Raw genomic sequence first — 22,478 nt, 5'->3', positions numbered from 1 at the left:
GACCTTTTCAAGGGTTTCCAGAAATGCCAGGGATTTAGAAAACCGCAGTTTAGCTAAGCACTGGCAATCTAAACCCCACAGCTTTTGATTGGATATCCATACAAAAGCAGGTTATAGATGAGATGACAAATGAGCATCCTATGTACTTCCAGTTTTTCACCTTCAGTGAGCTGCACAGTCCCATTAGTATCAAATGAAAACCTATTTATTAAATTCTCAGTGTTTAACTTGTTAGTTATACAAACACTGATCAAACCAAAAGCACATTAATTTGTTTTTAAACATCACAGCTTAAATAGGGTACAGGAAGGGCATACATACAGAAAAGAAGCTAGATGAAAATGCAGGACAAGGAAAATTTACATCAGCGTCATCACTAAGGAAGGATATTTAAAAAAAAAGTGTTTGTCCTGTCTGCAAAGCCAGAAAAATTCTGAATTACATTAAGCTTTTCTGTAACATTATTACATTTCCTAATAGATTTTTAAAAATGGCAAAACTAAATATGTTTAAATACTACTAACAAGTATTTCTGTATGCACCAATAGCTTAATTTCCAATGGATTATGTCAAGTCTGACTGACTTTGCATTCAAATGATTCTATTACAAATTAAACAGTAGAAGATGCAGAGACACTCAGAATACCAGAGATTTCACACTGATCATGGGAAAGACAGTTACCTATGTTCAGACAGACAAGATTAAAATTTTAATTGGGAAAAATGAAATCAGAACTCTAGCATCAGAGAACCACTGTTTTTTATCTACCATATAAGACTTCCAGTGTGTATAAGACACATAAGCTTCAGCTGAATCTGTTTGCATGCAAGAGCAGTGTCTCACCTATGCAGTTCCTGTGGACTAATAGTTTATTTTTTACTTCAAAATAAGGGCATAAACAGGTTGTGTAAGAAACACATCAAACTGGGTAGGCAGAGTTGCAGCATTCAGTGGTCACCTGTCTAGAAAAAGCGGCTGCAAAAAACCTCAAGTTACTGGAGAGAGGATGGATTTCTAGATACATTTGCACAGAGCCGGTTACATTTTCTCATAAAGGTGTGGGGGAAAAGGGTCATGGAAATCTGCACTGCTCAACATTTGAATTAAGTTTTCTAGAGTACAGACAATATACATATATAAGCAATGTGGAAACCTGTAATTTCATATCAGTGATTGTAATACCAGTGTCAAAGACATAATTTTGATTTCATTCCAAGAAACTACTCTGAGAAGAATAAATTGAATAGGCAGCAAATTGAACCATTGCAGCTCCTGCTCAGTTTGTGTTGCCTCAATATTTGCACATCCCCCAGAGGCTATATGACCAAATATCAGAAAGCTACTTCTGTTTGTTTCTTGTTTATATATAGAGTCCACATTTCTTCACTAATGGGCCCAATGAAACATCAACCAAGTCCTTCCTAGATCCTTCAAACCTTGCCTTGACAGATTTATATTACTGGACATCAACAGCTTCCTGACACCAAGGCATTTAGACAGAATTCTGCAATCTTTATTCAGTTTTTGACTTCACAGCTGTGCTCAAAGGAACAGGCTAAACATAATTATGAGCACATTTTCAATAGGTAGAACTATGTTTTCCAAATCTGTCTATGTAAAATGAACCAGCACAAAAAGTGACACTTTCTGAAATTTCAGGCTTGATTAACAAAGCAGTAATTTAGCAGTCGGGATGATTATGAACTAAACTGAGCTTTCCAAAGTTATTAGTGGATTCTCCAGTTTTATTTACCATTTTCAAGATGATAAATACATTCTTAAACAAATGTGAGTACAAAAATGATGAAAGGCAATTTTCCTCTTTTAACCCACCAGATGTTACCACCAAGAAAAGAAACACCAAGAACCAAGAGAAGTGCCTTGGAAATCAACAGGGAAATAGAACTTACTACCTTTATAACATATTCCATTGTGAACAAGAGATTTATTTTTGCAGATTGACAGACTACTTCCCATAATTCTTCTAACATGCGTTTTGTATGTTGTCAACAGTTTGCAGATTGACATTCTTTACAGATAGCGTAACTGCCAGTAGTACTTAATGCTCCATACTTAAAACCACACTTTACAACTGATGTGTAATGCTGCCAAAAAATACGTAAACACAAATATTTCACCAAGAAAATTGATGTTCTGTTGCTTAATTCTACAATTTTAAGGAATGTTTGTTTGTATATCTAGAATTACTAAAGATCGGCTCCACAGTACTTGTGGTCACTTGATATCCTTCATGCTTATGCAATTTTAAAAAAGTTTGGTTAAAACAGACTTGCATTGGGGTCACATTGTACCCTAGAAATACAAGCTGCATGACAAACAGGAATGTAATTCCAACTAAACATATTTTTTGGGACAGCGGAGCATGGATTTTGTACACAAACACAAATGCCATTAATTTACTTTATATAACAAATGTATAAAACATTCCAGCAAACGTGCAATATGTAAATACTGTAAATAACAAGCATAAGTAATAAAGTGTTTGGTATGAAGTTGTTCTCAAGTTTGCTTTCTGTTCACTGAATCCAGATAAACAAGCTATCTTCTGATAGCTACTATAATTTATCCACACTTACACCTCCTTTCAGTAAGAGTTGACTAAAGTAAGAAATAAAAGTACACCCACCTCTGAGAAGTCCAGTAGTTTGGACACTCTCTGTACATTTGTGAGGATGGACAGATACGTGTGGTTCAACCCTGCAAAATGCCCAGACCACAAGGCTGCTCCAATTCTCTATGGCATTATAAACTTGATTATTTTTTTTACAAGAAATGGTTAAACAAGGACAATATAACCAGTCAATGTCCAATAAATCATTTTAGTATCATAAAATGTTTAAGGAGTCAGTGAACACTTACTCAAGAAGCTTTGATACACATTTCCCTTTCTTCCTTAAATCACACATTAAATACAGTTGTCAAAATGGCTCAAATGGGAGGAACAATGTTGTGCGTGATCTGTAGATGAACTTCAGGTACTTTTATGTTAATATTGCCATTTAGCTTTCATTTTATCCTCCATTCCACAAAATGTAAAAAACAAAAACAAAAAACAAACACACTCATCCCCACCCTGAGAAATAGTTGGAGCTGAGATTACTTACATTCACTCTTTTAAGAGTCTTCAGCATCTAGCTCTTTAGAAGAAAAAAATTACAGAAGAACAAAACTCCATCCTAGAACATGGCTGTATTAAGTACACAAGAAGTACATATATTGTATTTACTTTCAGTATTCACTGCTGAAGTTTCATTTTTCAGTGAGAGTAACACATGCATACAAAAAACCTGACAATTAAAGGAATCCACTGCTACAGGATTAATATAGATGATCACCTGCTGTAAACATCTGAGTGGAACTCGATGCTTCCCTGTGGTTCCCACTGACTGAAATCAGATCACAACATATTATTTAATATGGGAGTTTAAATTAATATAAATCTCTCTTTCTGTAGTAGGACATCTGAAATCTGGTTAAATAACAACTTCATAGAGAATTTCCTTGTAAAAGGAAAACAGCAATTAATGACTTAATAAATGAGTATAAATAAATTAATCCCATGGAAGATTTTAGATTTCACAGAAGTCAGCATGCTTGGACAGTAAATACAACTATCCTATAGATTATTATTTTTTTTTTTTAGTCTTAGGTATAAGCTTACTATCTAAACTGAAAAAAAGGTGGGGGGGAGGGGAAAGAAGTGGGTTCTGTATTTTCTCATTCAATGTTACATTTTTCATGAGGGGTATTTTAAACCTGTAAGAGCTTACCTATCTGTATGGTACAAAATTTATGTATCCTACATTCATTGTTTCTCTTGGAACCCAAATAATGGTACTATGCAACTGTCCTTCCTGAAAGCTCTTCCTCTTTGGTATTCTTGTATTCCACAAATTCTTTTAAAATACCATGGTGTTTCTCTTCCTCTCCTCCAAAATAAACCCACTAAGGATAAAATCAATTGATCAGCTTTTTCCTCCTAACAGAGCTAGTGAATTATTTCTAAGATTAGATTACTTGCTGTGTATATACCTCAAGACTGAAACTTTTAAAATCTGAACTTGATTTAACACAAGTAGTTTTGACTTAGTATCACATTACAGGAAGATTTCTAAGCCTAGTGAAGGTAAACAACAATACCCTTTAATCTCCTTTCTGTTACCCCAGCAGCTCAAAGATAAGCCTTTTAAATCTTAACTTTAATATATAGAAAGCTGTAGGCTGAATTCCTTCTCAGCCACAACTGCAAAAGCACAAATCATTAGATTTTCAATCTTCTGAGTTATTTTACTTTCACTGGAATATTTTAAATGGTAATTCTGGCAGAGAGTAACATTAGATTACACCTAAATTCTTGCACTTCTAAGGTTAGTGCATAAACCCACATTTAAGATCGTTTGTCCCTAAGTGCCCATCATTTTCCATCATTTAATTTGTAAAAGCATTCATAAAAGGAATAGAAAATACTTTTTTTTCCAGTCAGTGCTTTATCTGACCTGAAATACTATATATATATTACTCCTTGTCCCTGAAGTGATACAGCTGTTAATTTGCAAATTCCTAGCTTGTTCTTTGAAAGTCAAAACTATTCGTAATGCAGTAATGCACAAAGGTCCTGATGTCTGTATTTAAGTGTTCCATCTACCACTTGCCTTTTTGTAAGCAGGTTCTTAAATTTTATGTCTGATTGAAATTTTAGCACAAAACAGAAACCTCACTAAACACAAACACAGCTGTTCTTCAGCAAGAGTTCCAGAAAACTGAATCTCCATTGTGCAGTCTGCAGCACACACTGAGTGACACCAGGATTCCTTCATTCCCAGGAGTAACAGGGTTCTCTGTCAAAATGCATCCCTCTTCCAGAAGGGAGACTGGGTGACAAACACAGAGGCTACACTACCAGTTTGGAAGACAGACAGAGGCAAAAACAAGGCCAAATAAGTAAGAAAGCAAGTTTTACAGATCCAGTTTTACAGATAATGTGATAATGCTAGTTCATACGAGTGTTTGTATTATTCAAAAAAGGAAAATTTTAATGGTATCAGTTACATGACTGATCTCAGTACATTTACATTTCTAAGGCAGAAATGAATGGTGACGTTCAGACAAAAAGACATGGATTTTTACAAAGCATTCAATTTTTGTCCAAGAGCAGCACTTTCTACTTAGTGGCCTTCTGTTAACTTTGTATTATATTACAGAGGAACTGTCCTCATATTGAACTATACCATCAGAGATCACTTTTGACAGGCTATCCATTCTCCTGAGTAAATCTGAAAGTATGGTCTGACACCCACAGAGGAACTCAGATTATAGCAGATTCACATTGATTATATTGCATGGATTTTAGTTATTTTATTACTATGAGATATAAAATTCACATTTTACATTTAGGCTTTTAAACTGACCTGTTCTGTCCTCAAAGTAAATGCTATCTTACATGTACTTATACTAGTGAGCTAGGAATTGACCATTAGACCAAAGGAAGACTAGCCAGACAAGTCCGGTATCACTATTGCCGAACTGAGTTCATCTTAATTAGTGTAAAAATGCACTGGAACAAAAATAATTTCCTTTTTGAATAACTGAGCAAAACTGATACAAAAACCCACTTCCACAGGCTCCAGATGGCACAAACACATACAGAGGCTTTGCCTACTTAAGCTCTGAAGTAGTGCTCAGAGCAATGTCTGTCTGGGTGCAGGCGGTTCTTGTACTCTAGAAGGCTTGACAGGAAACAGCTTCAGTCCAAAGGCTGTCTAATGATGCTAGGAGGACAAGCCTGAATTGTCATGCATGAACTACTCTCTCACAGGCTCCCAATGTAAGTTGATTTCAATTAGCTCACTAAGGGCACAATGAGAAGACCTCAGTTTAGTTATTACAGAACATAAAGAAGCAAGATGTTACTTTTGCAGTGCTTGTGAGAAAGCACTGAAAGAGTTTACAGATAAATTTATTCTGGAAGATATACTTTATTATAACACTGATGTGTGACAAAATAGTTGATCATCTAATCCAACTGAAACTTTTCTGTATTTTAATTAATGACAGAAAAACTAAAATATAAAATTAAACTGAAAAAGTTTTGAACCTACTGAGGCATGACTTTACAATTTAAATACATCAATCAAGTAAACCTTACATATTTCAGGAGAAGCTAATTATTTTATTTTAGAAATAAAATGATGAAGCATTAATGAGACTGCTCCAAAAATGCTTTACAGCATCTAACACACTGCTCGTAAACAGTTTCAAAGTCCTTTTCATTACCCTAGAAAAAAAACACAGAAGAATGTAAGAATAGCAATACTGGCTCAAAAAATTTTTGCAAACTACTTTCCTGCTGTCAGTTATGGCAAATAACTCACATTAGAGAAGAAAAACAATACAAATACTTGGAGAAAGTTTTGGCATATTTCCCCCTAATTTACTACCTGCAGCTCAGGAATTTCCACAGCCAAACACTGTGACTTTGTATTCAATAGTCCTGGAATGAACTTTCCTTTGCTTATCTCCTACATTCCCTTTTTGTGCCCTCCTGAGTCTTCTTTACGTTCACAGTAACCTGTCATGTTGAGTTTCAGTTTAATAAAGTAATGTGTGGGGAAAAAAACCCACAACATTCCACTTCTTTGTTTTGAATCCACTTCCCACTAATGCCATTTGATATTTTCTACTTCTTGGGTAATAAATAGAAAATCCTTATTCACCTTTTCCTATGATATCAAGATTTTATAGAAAGCTATCTTCATCCAATTCTCTTTCCTAAACTGAAAAATCTTCATCTAACTGGTTACTCTTGGCTGATATTATTCCAATTCTTTGACCATCTCTGTACATGTCTTTGCCTTCGTCTTTCCTGATTACATCTTCTTTGCAAGGAGGCAGGCCAGCCAGGGCTTCATCCAATATTGAAAATAAAGGCACAATGCACTATGAAATGTAATTAATTCTTATAAGCATAAAGATGTTTGTTTTCCTTTCCTACCCAAATATTTTATAATGTTTTGTTAAGTAATTAAAAAAAAAAGTTTACAGTTGGCTTTGTGTAACATTAGATTATGCGTCACTTGTCAGCTGTGGGATCTAGAAAGATTATATGCTTTATATACACCATTTTTATATCAAACCACCCAAAGAATTTCTTAGACTCACATAGTATGGATCTTCAATGATAAGTTGTTTCTGTGGATCATAAGTTCCAAGTAGTTCAATTTTGGCCTTGCAGTCTTTAACTTGGTTACTTTTCCTTTTCAGATCTCTGTAAAAGAGAGTAAAATTTTCTCATTCATTTTTCTTCAGAACTTTTTTGGCATCAGCATGCAATGCTCATGACTGTTTCTTGAGAACACAGGAAAATAATAAACATCTGGACTCAGTCAATTCTGTGGAATCTCTATGCTGCTGCTTGCTTTCATTTGTTTCTTGTGAATTTTGTTGTGTTTTTTGTTTGTTTTTTTTTAAATGAGTATGACATATACATAAACTTATTTCAGAGAATAAATAAGCAGTCAGGCACTGAACCTACAGCTTAACAGAACTTTGTAACACTAAGCTTATCAGCTTCTTCCTCAAATCAGTCATTAGTACTTTCAATATCCACCTTTAGCTTATATTGAACAAAAATAATTAAAATTATCTAGATATTTTCCCAGAAGTACAGGTAAGCTTTGCCCACCCGTTCAGAACCAGTGGTTTAAATCTGTATGCTGCAAGTTCTCTCAATACTGCCTCTAACTCTTGTGAAGCCCTACTACATCCAGTAAACAGAAAATGGTAAATTGGTGAGCAGGACCTTTCTTCCCTTTGACATACTATTAACATTTAATCAGTTGTCACATCCTTTCTTCTACATTGCCTCCTATTAAGGAGGCAATCTTGTTTTTATGATGGTACAAAACAACCAAGACTAGCTAAGCAGTAAGATGTGACAGCTTGACTTGTGAGACATGACTACAAGTAATCCATATGAATTTTGTTCCGTTTCTTCATACATTACCTTAGATTGCTCTCATCCATACAAAGTATATAATCAAAGGTCTGGAAATCATCTTTAGTAACCTAGAATTAAAAATATGTTATTTAGTCTACAAACTGTGTTTGATTTATAAAAAGGGAGGAAAAAAGTGTTTTCAAATTTAGCAGTTCTGATTCATTAAGAGGCACAGGTGGAAAGAATAAAACTGTGTACCTTCATCAACTTTTAGAGTAACTTAAGGCATTTTAAATGTTCTCTGCCATGACTATCCATTTCTGCAAATTTTACTAAAAAAAACCCAAGTTAGCTATTTTACCAATACTTCTTTAAAACAAAAAAACCTCATGCATCAACTTAGAACATCATTACCAGTGACATTTTGAATGCTTTCCAGTTAATAAAACTAAAGCAGGTTTCCAGTTGTGGAAACCATGCAATAAAAATGAAGACAAACTACTTGATCGATAGGAAAACAAAAATGCAGGTACCTTGGAATCAGTTTCAATAACTTCCAATCTAGAAATTTTGTCACTGTACAGAAAAAGATACCAAACGAAATTCAAAGCTGAAGTATGATGGTATGAGTTAAGATCTCTTAAAAGCAAATGCATTCACAGTATTTTAGGTCATGTAAGTTCACCAAATTTATGGTATGATGTGAAAAAAACTGAGATCTATTGTACATCTTTCTACTATCATACCGTCTGCTCTTTTTCTTCCCTGTAGCTTGCTGACTCCTAAAAATGAATATTAACTAAATTCAAAGATCCAAGTTCAGAGTCAGAGAGCAAACATTGCAGATGTTTGTTCAGTACCAGTTTTTCTGGCATCTCTGGGATGGATGGGCTAGAGAAGTAAGTAAGCAAGTGAACAGATAAAAAGCCAAAACATATTATCCTGTAAGTCAGAGCTTTAGCTTGTAAAAATTATTTCCATATTAAAAAAAAGGTTTAGATTACAAAAAAAAACTCACTTATTTTTTGTGCAAACAGCAAATAGATACTGATTAAGCTTCCACAACAGAAGTAGGAAAAGCCCGACAGAAATTCTCACCAGATTAATGCCATAAAAGGAACATTACACACAGGGAGAACTGAAAAGGGGGAGGCAAGCACTTGATAAGAAAGGGTTAATAATGAAAACTAATGCAGACTTTATTTTCACTGTAAAAATATTTGCTGTATTCATGCAGTGCCTTTGACCTATGAAAATATTTTTGCAGTGAAATAGCTCTTGTTTTCTTGGCAACTCTAAGCAGTACCTCTACAAGCTGCTTCTGATTGCTCTACACAGCTAAACACTGGCCCCTAGAAAAATATATAAGCATGGATTTTTTTGTAGACAATACGTAAGGATAAAATAAAAACCAGTGAAAAGGAAAAACACACCTGCCACACTTCCCACACTCTCTGTATACTTGACAACTTGACAGTTACTACCCTCTGCACCAGCACTAACACAGCTGCAAAATTAAGCCCTATAAACAAGATTCCTAGTGCTCTTTAAGCCCCACAGTATTACCAGATATAAAACCTTTAATTGAGCAAACTCCAGCGAAGATAAAAATTTAGGTACATTTTGAGAAGAATAGTGGAGAGCACAAGTAGTCAACTTTGGATGGAACGACCTAGACAACAGTAACTTTACATTAAAAAATTGCATCTAACCATTATCAAAGACCTTCAATGGAGAAACATAATAATTCCAATTTATTTGTTGAACATTTCTCTTTGTTTACAGAAGGGAAATCTCCTTTTCTCTGTCTAAAAACCAAAGAGAAGCAATAGTCCTCAAATTTATCCAGTTGTGAAACTGTTTAATACAGCCTTCCTCTAATCTCAATTTCATATTTAAGGCAAATGCACAGTATGAGTCACACAGAAATCAATTTTGGCCTCAGCATGAATAAAAGTAGAACTTATTAATACCCGTCTGTTTTGTGCATGAAGACTAAGAGCTTAGAGAATTTCAACGGGTGTATTAACATACAGCAACCTACCATCAACTGAAGTGTTAACAAACTCTTTGATTTTATATATAAATACGCACTTTTCTTTTTATACTTCACTTTTCTTTTAAAATTCTCTTAACCATTGTATATGATAATAGGGTGCAACCGATTTAACAGTCACTCTTACATAAATCATTCTTACACCGTTTATATGCGTTTTGAATAAAAAAAGATAGAACCCATGGTTATCATAATTACGCAAAAATTACATGAAAGAAAGTGCCTTTCACTGTGTGGATAACAGTTTTCCACAGGAGTGAAGAGGATAATTACATGAGGTAGTCATCTTCTGACAGTATTTTGAAGGCAACAGAAGATAAATTCCTCCTCTATTTCTGCAACTTCTGTATTAAATCTCTCTTACTTTGTCCTGAAACAAATCACATGCAAAATTCTCTGCTTAGTTTGTCTCTGATAGTGTAACAAGTACACTTCCACTGGTACTACCACGATCACTTTGAGAAGTCCTGTTCTACTCTGTTGAGTCCCTCTCTTCACAGAAGTACTACAAACCGTATCAGGTTCACAGTTCAGAGAATCAGCACAGACCATTTGACAGAAGTTTGAAAAAAATATTGGAGTTGCATATTTAACATCAGTGCAAAATGAATAGTTACCTGTAGTTTGTGGATTTGAAAATTTTCTTTAAAAGAAACTGCTTGTCTTGGGATGTTTCAGAAAATTTTCATCCTGTTAAGTCTTTTATTTTATTGTCTCATTCTTGCTAATTTTCTCTCCCCATATACAGAACATTTTAGGTTCTTCTGCTTTAAAAATCTCTTCATTTGCCAAAATATACCAGCAAATGTCTTCATTACAGTATTTCCATTCCCTCTTTGCAAAAGGAGGATATATAGATTTGTTTCAAAACAGAGGATCAACTGGTTTTGGATGCTTTCCTTTTTTTTATCTGCTCATAAACCACTCCAGTAAATACCCAAGAACAGTTCTTAAGTTTCCAAGGCTTATCTTTTAAGAACACAACCGTTACATTACTGTGACTTAAACACTGACATTAGTTTCAGTACCATTTAGGTTGTATAATGATAAATAATGCTTTGTTAGCACTGATAACTAGTAAATCCAGAACTTGTAAAAAGATCACAACAGACTTCTTCCAGTAATTATTCTAATAGTAAAACATTGAAAATGTGAAATGACGTTGTGCTCAATCCTGTTTGTCTTATTATATAACAGAGATTAATAGCAGGAGAGGTCAGCAGATGGCAATTGACTAATTGAGGGAATTTATTTTAAAAAGTTAAGAAACTCAACATAGAGTCTTTGAAAGCTAAGAAAGTAAATATGACCCCAGTACGGTACAATAATATCCTGAAGGGAACTGAAGTAGAAGATAATAACAAGACTAATTGATCTTTTTGTCAGTACAAGCACTAGTGGCATAAACTCAAGATAAGTAAAGGTCGAGCCCTCAAGGAATATCTTATATCCACAGAACAGTTAACTGAAGCAAGTTATGTGCATTAATTTGCGTGTCTGATTTAAACAGATACAGACACATTTATTTCCAATCTTTCTGGAATGCAGCATGGAAATAGACATTTTGTTAAATGAAAAGTGAGATGAGTTCTGGTAAAACTAAGAGGATTTCACTAAGTGACAAACCTGTCTTTGACTTAAGAATGCTTAAAAGCTAAGTTTTCCTCTGAAGTTACTATCAATCATGCTACTAATCTTGGGTTGAGTGCCTTCATTCTAATTTAGCACTCTACATTTTTTTAAAAGATCTTCATGCAAGAGCAGAAACTTTTTCTGATGAGTGAGCAGGTATTTTACTTCTTTTTGGACCTGCTATATAAAAAGACAATTCCTTGCTGAAAGTAGCATCACAGATGACTGGTGTGAGACCATTTTTTAAACGGATTAAAAAATGTTTCTGAAAAGTGCCCAAGATATTAAGCATTTGAAGGCAGGATTTTTCTATAAGGCAGAAACCACTCCAAGGCTTCCTACTTATACTTTCAATGAAGGTCAATAAAAAAGAAGCTCACTAACCTCAACTAGAAGAGTCAGACCACCTTGGAATTGTTTGAAAAACTGCACACAGTATTTATCACTGGATGTTTAACCATGCATTGGTCAAATGATTTCTGTGATTGTAATGGTTAGGGCTAAACAAAACACGGGTATGGATAAGAAAGAAAAGATACTCTCTTCTACCTGCCGTGCTTTATGTGCTGTCTCAATGCCATGATTTCTTAGACAGCTTAAAGCCCTTGCATCTGGGGAGCGCCCCACGTTCCAGTCTGAAACAGCAGCACTGTCTGTCATCCACTGTAACAACAAAACAAATACATATGCACATTTAAAGAAAATTGAAGTACAGTACCTGCCTGGCAATATGATTCATGGTAATGCCATGCTTCTTCATGCAATTCTGTCCTCGATAGTCAGGAGGGCTTCCTATTTCATAGGTAGATGTCGCTGCACTGTCTATCCTCCACTACAGAAAAACAAATTCATATTTTTATGTTTCCTTTCTCACTGCTTATATTTCTATTAACTGGCTATGAGACACTTTGTTAGGCAGGAACAGAAATAAACAGCTTACCTTATTTTCAAGTTTTTCATCAGTTACCAGTTTTCTAAAAACGGCTTCAGCTATTGGAGAGCGACAAATGTTTCCTATAGAAATGGGAGATTAAAGTGAAATTTCAGACAATTAAAACAAAAAATCAGCAATTGTGCAGTTTCATCAGCACAGATCAAAGATTTTTAATTACTTAGGTAGAATGTGGAAAGCTTATCTTGTTACAACCCAAAAGATTCTGTAACAGTGGAAACCCGGAGTCCTGCATCTCGTTTGGGACAATCTCCAGTATCAATAGAAGCTGGGGATGAAGGGGTTGAGAGCAGCCCTGCAGAAAAGGACTTGGGATACCAGTGGGTATAACATTGGATATGAGCCAGCAGTGTGGACTTGCAGCCTGGAAAGCCAACCAAATCCTGGGCTGCATCAAAAGACACATGGCCAGCAGGTCAAAGGAGGTGATTGTCCTCCTCTACTCTACTCTGGTGAAACCCCACCTGCAGTACTGTGTGCAGTTCTGGAGCCCTCAACACAGGAAGGAGACGGAGCAGTTAGTGAGGGTCCGGAGGAGGGGCACAAAAACAATTAGAGGGATGGAACATCTCTGAGTGAGAACTGGTGTTGTACAGCCTGGAGAAGAAAAGGACTGGAGAGATCTTACTGCTATTCTTTGTATAACGGGAGCTGTAGTAATGAGACAAAGGGTGACAGTTTTAAACTGAAAGAAGGTAGATTTGTATTGAACATAAGGAAAAAAGTTTTTAACTGTGAGGGTGATGAGACTCTGGAACAGGTTACCCAGAGAAGTTAGGATGCCCCATCACTGGAAGTTTTCATGGTCAGGCTAGATGGGTCTTTGAGCAACCTGCCCTAGTAGTGACAGATGTCCCTTTACATGGAAGGGGGAGTTAAGACTAGATGATCTTTGATTGAAGGTCCCTTTCCACCCAAATCTTTTTATGATTCTATACTATCCGTAAGTCCTTGAAATGTATATTGTATGAAAAGACGTAACTTATAAGAACAAATAGGAGGAATATTATGTAAACACACCGCTGTTTTCTTCTCCTCCACAAAGAATACATGATCACAGAAATCTAGGCAAAAATACAGAATTTACATGGTAGCAAAGAATCTTTCTATCTGCTAGGAAACTTTAACTAATGCTTTACTGGAGAATCATGAATATTTGCCTGCAGTGTTTACATTACTACTTACCTGTTAACAAAAACTTTTGGACAATTCCAAAACACAGTCACCACCACTGTGGAACCAAAGTAGTGAAATGGCTGAGCTATCTGTAGTAGAAATGCTTCTGACCACTAAAGTGAAGTTACTGCAGGTCAAACTGAACCCTCATCAAGAGCAGCTTCCAGATAGCAATTCCAAACCCCACAAGAATAAATCAATTACACAAGTACTGAATACATCTCAAGAAAATACACCTTCCAAATTTCACGGGGCCCAAAACATGAAGGATTAGGAACAAGATGTTGCTGATGGCAAAGCTGAAATGCTGTCAATCAGCCAACAAACAGTTAGGGTACTTAATTATATAAATATGTAGACAGTCTTCCTTTCCAATAGCCTCCAATTTCACTAGCCACATGATCTGACCTTATTTTCATTAAGAACCTATTTCAACACCAAAATAGTGCTCCTATAAAAAGTAGAAACAATGGATCTACAGCATTTCTGCTCCACCGCTGAAGCTGTAGCTAATTTAATCATCTACAGTAGATGTCTCAAACGTACATGCAAAAATACATCTTCTTTGAAAAAGAAGAAAACATCTCAACAATAATAAAAAGTCTATATGACTATAACTTGAACTCTTCCTACCTTTTTGTCCTTCAGAGATTCTGAGTAACTAGACGGAACTTCACAATATTTCACATGCCACCCAGATTCACAATAAATTGTACAAACAATTCTTTACTTTACATGAAAGAGAATCTGCTCATCTTTGACTTTTGAGCAGGTAAGTATAAAATATCGCAAATTACAACACTGATTTCTATACTTTTAAATAAATCACTCTTCACTACGTTAAATTATTTCCGAATCTCCATCAACAAAAAAAGCTGAAATGCCCATGAACAAAGCTAAATTTCCAGCAGCCAAAAAAAAAAATAATTTCAAGTCAGTCACTTAACCTCATTTTCATGCCTGTATTTTCAAACAATACATCAAGGTAGATACTTCACTGCTAAAGAGAAAGAAGCTGCTGTGATCTCAGCATTTAGTAACTTGCTGTCATTCATGCCAACTATAAAAAAAAAAAAACAAACATACAACAACAAAGTGGGAAGTGAAGCACTGAAGTAATACAAATTTGTTGTCAAAATTTTGGATAACATCACATCACTAAATGGGAAAAAAAAGAACTGGCTGACCACGGAGAAAGTGATCTTGCTGGAACATCAAGTGAATTTTGATGGCAGTAGATCTTCCAGGAGAAGTTCCTTTGTTTGAACTAATTTATTCCAAGCAGAAAAACTAAATCAGTCTTGGAAGAAAAATAAGGCTGGAAAAAGTTTGTTTTATTTATAAATTAAGCGATAAAATAAGTTAGTACTTATTAATTACAAAAATGTTAAATATGGTAATAAATTAAAAAATAAAACTTCTTAAATTAAGTAAGCAGGTGAAGCATTAAACAATACTATTTTATTAGGAAACAGAGGAAACATGGCACATCAGACAGAAAAGAACATTCATAATCAATGAGCCAAATCCTTTGATACTGCAGGCATATACAGCATCACTTCCCTTACAAACACATCAAGCTCTCTTTTAAAAAGCATCAATTATCTTAAAAGGCTATTCCAGATACTAATTTCCTGCCAGAAACCTTCCAATTCCCACTTAATACTTATTCTTGGAAGTCTGTGCTCATCTGATCTTGGTTAACAGCAGTATCTTAAAAATCCTTCTTTCCTTCAACAGATACAGAACCTTTGTCAAGCATAGCTGTGCTAAACTAAACAAACCAGGCTCTCAAGTCTCCCCATGAAATTAGCTGACCCTTATCTAATCACTCCAGTTAAGCCAACTCTGCACTTGCCCTGATTTGTATTCATTTTTCTTGAATACTAACAAATAAAACCACAGACTACAATGCATTGAAAATTTTTACCAATTTATTTTATAAAAGAAAAAAAAGCAACTCAGAAATATTTACTTTAGTCTTTTGAAAATAACCTGAGATAAGTTCTACAATCACACTTACGACCTTCATGAGTATCAAATTTGTGATCATAACCCCCTACTCCTAATTTGGCCGTGCCCTCTCTTTCACTGTTGCTTCAAATAGGTAACCTTTAAGTCTTTTTTTTAAACTATTAAATTCTGTTTCCACTACACCAGCTGCTGAGGTCATCCACTTCTTCCTGTAAAATATTATTGCTCTATGAATGATCCTGTGCAACTTGTGCGTGAACAGTAAGTTTAATTTCTACATTCAGATTTTCAGTAATAAATACTGATTAATACTGGTGGTCCTACTAATTAACTAGTTCCCAGAATTTCAAAATAGTATTTTTGAAATATATCCTTCATGGCTTTTAAAATTTGTTTAACCTTCTGCTTTACCTGGATTTAATGTCATTTCAAATTTTCACTCTTCTATAACCTTCTCACTACTGAAAATAAATACCATAAATATCACCTTTGCTTATATGATATCAAACTCCACAATGAATGGCACCATGACCATTGACCGATTAAGTACATTAGCTACCACTTCTAGCAATAACTAAAAACTGCAGTTATATTATTTTTGAACAAACACGTGTTTGTGACTTAAAAATTAATGTCTTCCATGATGACATATTCCAGATATTACCAGAAGTATTAACACTAGTATGAAACAGCAAGAACCATTAAAGTCTGTTACTGGCGACTCTGGAGAGAATCCCAGAACTTACTTAACAGAAGCTGTTTTCTCCACATACCCTACAATAGTATTTACATCCTAACTCTGTTGACCCATGCTACTCCTTGTCACTGTTACCGTTCATCATATCATTAATGTAAAGCCCTATCTTACCTTACTGACATAAGCAAACTTTAGTCCGTTTCCAGTTATCATCCCTTTCCCACTATAATTTCTAACCACTTCATGTCCAGTTTTATATCCCACATCTGTGTTGCCAGGCTTTGTCAAAGTTCCCCACAGATGCAAACTATTTTCTAAGTTATGGACTGACAGACATAACTGGGGAATGAAGGCGAAAATATCACAAAAATATTCATAGGGAGACTATCTTACTCCTTGGAGTTGAACCATATTTTCCCTAAATGTTATCTACACTTCACCTTTCCTACTTGACCTCCTCTGGTGCTCCTTTCTCCTTTGTTGTATTTCACAGACTCACACAATTTTCATGGCTGGAAAGGACCTCTGAGATCACCAAGTCCAACCATGAGCACAAAAAAAACCCCAACACCCAGCAAAACACACCCACAAAAAACCCCATAACCTCAGTCACTAGAACATGCCCCGAAGTGCCACATCTACACATTTCTTGACTACCTCCAAGGATGGTGACTCAACCACCTCCCTGGGCAAGCTGTTGCACTGCCTGAACTCTCTTTGAGTACAGAAATTCTTCCTAATATCCAACCTAAACCTCCCCTGCAGCAACTTCAGGCGATTTCCTCTGGTCCTATTGTTATTTACTTGGGAGAAGAGTCAATTGTATTTGGCTGTATCTAAATGCATATAATGGGTGGTGACAACTGAACTAGGCAAAACACAAATATCTCTGTAATTGTAACCTAATTTCCTCATACTCAATACCTTGCCATATTAGAAATTATTTTATGAAGCCTAGCTCTCTGATGGCAATACTCACATTCAGCGGGTTCATAAGCAGCACTTGTGAGGACCCAGCCAAAACCACTTTGCTTACCGTTCAAAGGGTGCATTAGAAAGGGTGTGGTTAGTCGGTCAAGAGAGGTTCTCCCCCCTCTCTATTCTGCATTGGTGAGGCCGCATCTGGAGTATTGTGTCCAGTTCTGGGCCCCTCAGTTCAAGAAGGACAGGGAACTGCTTGAAAGAGTCCAGCGCAGAGCCACAAAGATGATGAAGGGAGTGGAACATCTCCCTTACGAGGAAAGGCTGAGGGAGCTGGGTCTCTTTAGTTTGGAGAAAAGGAGACTGAGGGGCGACCTCATCAATGTTTACAAATACGTAAAGGGTGAGTGTCAGGAAGATGGAGTTAAGCTTTTTTCAGTGATGACCAGCGATAGGACAAGGAGCAATGGATGCAAATTGGAGCATAGGAGGTTTAAGGTGAATATCAGAAAAAAAAATTTTACTGTGAGAGTGACAGAGCACTGGAACAGGGTGCCCAGGGAGGTTGTGGAGTCTTCTTCACTGGAGACATTCAAAACCCGCCTGGACGCCTTCCTGTGTGATGTACTCTAGGTGACCCTGCTCTGGCAGGGGGGTTGGACTAGATGATCTTTCAAGGTCCCTTCCAACCCCTGTGATTCTATGATTCTATGAAATGTCTTACAACTGTATCTCCATACACAAAGGAGTAAGATACCCATGCAGCTTGTTATGTTATAATGGACAAGTCATCAGAGTGAAAGAGGCTGACTTATGTAATACAGCATCACATTAAGCTCATTTCTGCAGCTCAGTCATTAATTAGATTAGCTATATAAGTGTAAAGAGAGAAAAATGCATTTTTGTTCACCTCCATCCTCTGCCTTAGAGGAAAACAAAAAATGCCCTGGTGCTTTTTCATATACTGTAATTACATATGCTGCTGGGTGCTTCATTTATTTCTCAGTGATGAGGAACTCTTATCATTAACGTGGTTATGCTCATTAACTAGACTGTATTTTGTTGTGAAATGAATATCTGTTTATCTCATTACAAACAAAAAACACAGCCAGGAGATATTTCAGTAATAGGTTTCTTTGAACATAACATAGAAAGAAAATTTATTTTTTTATGCAGGCTTGTACTTTCAGGGATCAGCCTTCACTGAATGTGGCAAACTTTGGAATTAATGTGCTTCATTAATCAGCACAGAATAGAATAGATACATGCAGTTCTAGGAATCTGTTTAGTACTGTTCTCAGCAATAACCACAGGTATTACTTCTAATAAAATTTAGGAGGAAAAAAATGTATTAAGGCATAAGTATCCCTCTTCAAGACTAACAAAAAGCATGCAAACTTCTAACAGAAAAAAGAAACAAGTTACCTTCAAAACTTAACTGAAAACAGTACATATTTGACTGGAAAAAAAAAAAGTGCTTATCATGTCAATTAGATTTTGTGTCACACACCACATACCATTATAGTTTATTTTTAACCACCATAACACATTTTTATAACCATAACATACTAACAGAAAAGACAAAATTTAAAAGGTATTGACAGCATTTTAAGAAAAAAAAAAATCTACTCCATTAATATTGGTCCTGACTTGTTCACCTTTTCCTCAAGCTTCATATTGATAACTTCACTCCATACCTAAGTTATTATCTTCCACTAAGAACACTTCCTCATAGACTTGGCTGGATTAGGATCTTGTTACAGTGCAAATCACCATCATGGATTTACAGGCTGATAGATACATATGAACCATTTTGTGAAGATTACTACTGCCTTTGAAACACAGTATATGGAAAGAAGGATGCACATTAATTAGAAGGTTTTCTATAAAAATGCTTGTCTAGGCCACAGCTCCAAAACATACAGCAACTGATAACCCCTTAATAAAGAATAGTTTCTCTAAATCATTATGAGGGGACCGATTTTACGCTAAGGTAAACATGAGAGCAGATTTCACATAATTAAACTCTTGTTTTGCTATTCAACTAATGTGCATTTTTCCTATTACAACACAAAAGCCGACAGCAAAAAAAACATATACAAAACAGTGGTTTTGTAACAAAATTGGCAAAATGCCAGGGATTCAGAGATCAATTCTCAGCACATAGGTAAGATTATAAGGGCTAGGAAGCAGATATTAAAAGCCTGCCTAGATCAGAGCAAAGAGCCATCTAGCTTATCCTCAAAACAGAGCAAAAGCTGATGTTTAGAGGAAGGATATACAAAATGGGGCACAGCCCTATAATCCATGGCCTCAGGCTAGAAATTTGTTGGTTGTGAAGATGCAGATTATCATCTTGCTTATCAGTAATCGACTGTTTTAAGCTTCAGGAAAGCATCCAAACCCTTTCTGATCCGATTTACATTCCCGTTTTCTATAACTTTTTGTTACACGAGTTCACAACTTAAATGCATAGAGTATCTTTAAAAAACAAACAAACAAACAAACAAACAAGAACAACAACAAAAAACCCCTCCAACCCAAACACGTTTCCTAGTTCTTCTTTTAGGTAGCTCTTCAAAAAGGCATATTCTTTTCATTCCTTTTCATCATTGCCATTGTTTCACACCTCAAAATCATCTCCACCCTGCATCAAATTATTTTCTTACTTAGAAGTCCTAACGTATTTCCCCTCTTCTTCCCCTCCCTTAGTTCCATTAACTTCAGCCATTCCTGTCACCGTTTTCTCTCCCTTTTCCCTGTCAGGTGCCCAGAACTGCAAACCGCCTCCAGGCGACACGGCTGCAGGGAGACAGGCGGCGCCAGGACACTTGCCGGCGGCTCCTCCATTCCCTCCTCCCTAAGCACCGAGCAGCCCGGTTCAGGAAGATGTTCACGGCCATCACCAAGGGCTGCTCTTGAGGAGCAGGAGTTATTTAAGAGCTCGCGTTGGTCTGTGCGTCTTTAGCAGCCGCCCTGCCCCACGCACAACCGCCGCGTTTATCAGTACCGGATCCGCGCCGCGCCGCCCCGCACGGCCGGTGTCGCTCCGCCAGCCCGGGCCCGGACGCCTGCAGCTCCCTGAGCAGGCCCGCCCGCAGCCCCGCCGGCCGGGCTCGCTCCGGTAGCAGCGGCCCCCGCCTCACCGCGCTTCCTGCACCCCCGCCCGAAGAAGCGGCGGGAGGAGGGTGGGAAAAGACCGGCCTCGCCCCTCGCCCCGCTCACCGAGGCACACGAAGAGCACCGACTTCACCTCCCCCGCCGCCATCTTCGCTCCCCAGCCACCAAGGAAAGGGGCCTTCTCAGCTGTCGCGCCGCCTGCGCCTCGCTTTACGGCACCGGCTGTTACAGCCGGCTATCTTTTTTGCCTGATTTGAGAAAAAAAAAAAGGGGCAAACCATGAAACTCTGCCAAGCACCCGTGTATAAGCGGGGGGCGGAGGGGGAGGTGTGGGGACGGGACGGCGCCACAGGCGTGCCCGGGGGAGGCAGGCAGGCCGGCCGGCAGGCGGTTGGCGGCTGCCCCGGCCCCGCCCGCCTCACCTGCAGCAGGTGCGGCCCAGGGCGGCGGAGCGGAGCGGGGAGCGCAGCGGGGAGCGCGGGTGCCGGGCTCGGGCAGCAGTGAGTATCGCCGCGGGGGGCAGGAGGGCTCCGCAGCGCGGGGACGCCTCCCGCCCTGCTCGGCTGCCAGCGGGGCGGCCTCCGCTGCGGCGATGGCCCGCTCTGTCCTGCCTGTCGCCCCCTCCTCTCCCTCCCGGGCTGCCGGGCTTCTGTCCAGCCAGCCGCCGGGGCGGCCGCGGCCGGGGGAGCAGCCGGGCGCTTCCCTTTCATGTCCCTTCCCGCCCAAAGTTGCAGCATGTGGTGCTGAAATTGAACGAAGCATCGAATACGGTCTTGGCCTTGGCCTTGCCGGGCTGCTGGTGAGGTTGAGCACACGCGCGCTTCGTTTTCCAGGAGAGCTTGAGTATTTTTGTTGGTTGTTGATTGTTGTTTGGGGTGGTGGTGGTGTTGTTTGAGCTTTTTGTTGGTTGGTTGTTTTTTGTTTGTTTTCTTTTATCTGGCTTCATCTGTTGGGATATCCCGTGTACCTGTAAGGCTGTTTTGTAAAGCTGCCGCGGCCCCACGGTGGCAGGGTGTGGCCGGGACTGGATTCCTCTGCTGCTTTTAAGACTTGTTTGCCTGTGCCGTCAAAATGCGACACTTTGGAAGTTCAGCAGAAGTGCCATATTCTAAATTTTGTGCCAAATCTGTGACTTTCAAATGGACCAACTAATTAACTGTTAAAACTCGAAAAGCTTACGTATAGCATGTTTTCTGCGGAATGGAAAAAATAGTGTGTTTCCTTTTGTGCAGCTTTATATATTGGCCTGCATGTGTCACTTTTTTGGTAAGTGCACTTTAACAGCTGCATTTTGAAATATTTATTTTATTTGCGATGCAAATGGTTGGTAATCAGACACATGGATTGGCTATCCAGCATTCCCCTCCTAGAGCCCTGCGGCGCTCCGCGGTCACACCAGTCTGCTTGCGGGTGTCAGGAGCTCAAGGTGGAGGAGCCAGAAGGGGGCCATGGCAGTGCTCAGTTATCAGGTGGGGCCTCCTCAAAGCAGAGGAGGGTGAGAGGGGTCAGTTGTGTAATTTTCACACGTAGCTCTGCCGTGTTAGATGAGCTGAGCGGTGTAGAGTGCCTTTATTGCTGCCTTTTATCAAGTGGAGGGCCTTGAGGTGTCAATATAGGAAACAGATTCACCACCACATACATTTCTGTGTATTTGTGAGTCAGGGGAGACTGAGGTTCTATATAGAAGAGACTGTTTTGAAAGACCTTTCTGAAGGTTATTTTTTTACTGTGAGAGTGACAGAGCACTGGAACAGGCTGCCCAGAGAGGTTGTGGAGTCTCCTTCTCTGGAGACATTCAAAACCCACCTGGATGCGTTCCTGTGTGATGTGCTCCAGATGACCCTGCTCTGGCAGGGGGGTTGGACTAGATGATCTTTTGAGGTCCCTTCCAAGCCCTAGGATTCTATGATATAAATCCCAGTATTTGTGCGTGTGTAATGTTACATGTAGGCACATGCCTAGCTCTAGAACTTTGAGGTTAAGTATTTCGTG

General features: G+C 38.0%; 2 protein-coding genes across 3 annotated transcripts in view; one reads left to right on the top strand and one right to left on the bottom strand.

The window, feature by feature from the left end:
- Positions 1-1,725: 1,725 nt before the first annotated feature.
- ACP1 (acid phosphatase 1) lies at positions 1,726-20,691 on the bottom strand. 2 transcript variants are annotated; one of them, XM_051613358.1, is made up of 6 exons: positions 20,592-20,691; positions 12,587-12,660; positions 12,365-12,478; positions 8,025-8,086; positions 7,181-7,286; positions 1,726-6,296 (listed from the first exon to the last, which is right to left on the bottom strand). In XM_051613358.1, the coding sequence occupies exons 1-6, from the start codon at positions 20,632-20,634 to the stop codon at positions 6,219-6,221; spliced, it is 477 nt and encodes a 158-aa protein (XP_051469318.1). In that variant the 5' UTR covers positions 20,635-20,691; the 3' UTR covers positions 1,726-6,218. The 2 variants fall into 2 exon arrangements, with proteins under 2 accessions (XP_051469318.1, XP_051469319.1); XM_051613359.1 differs by lacking the exon at positions 12,365-12,478 and adding an exon at positions 12,196-12,309.
- Positions 20,692-20,907: 216 nt separating this feature from the next.
- Positions 20,908-22,478, top strand: part of SH3YL1 (SH3 and SYLF domain containing 1) — a 45,302-nt gene continuing 43,731 nt past the window's right edge. The window contains exon 1 of the mRNA XM_051614906.1: positions 20,908-20,986. Coding sequence (XP_051470866.1) covers position 20,986 — 1 coding nt within the window. The 5' untranslated portion in view covers positions 20,908-20,985. The remainder of the gene's footprint in view (positions 20,987-22,478) is intronic.

This window comes from Apus apus, chromosome 3, assembly GCF_020740795.1.
Source record: "Apus apus isolate bApuApu2 chromosome 3, bApuApu2.pri.cur, whole genome shotgun sequence".
Lineage (NCBI taxonomy): Eukaryota > Metazoa > Chordata > Aves > Apodiformes > Apodidae > Apus > Apus apus.
Note: the sequence above shows the minus strand (reverse complement) of the source record. Positions and strands in the feature narration are given on the sequence as shown.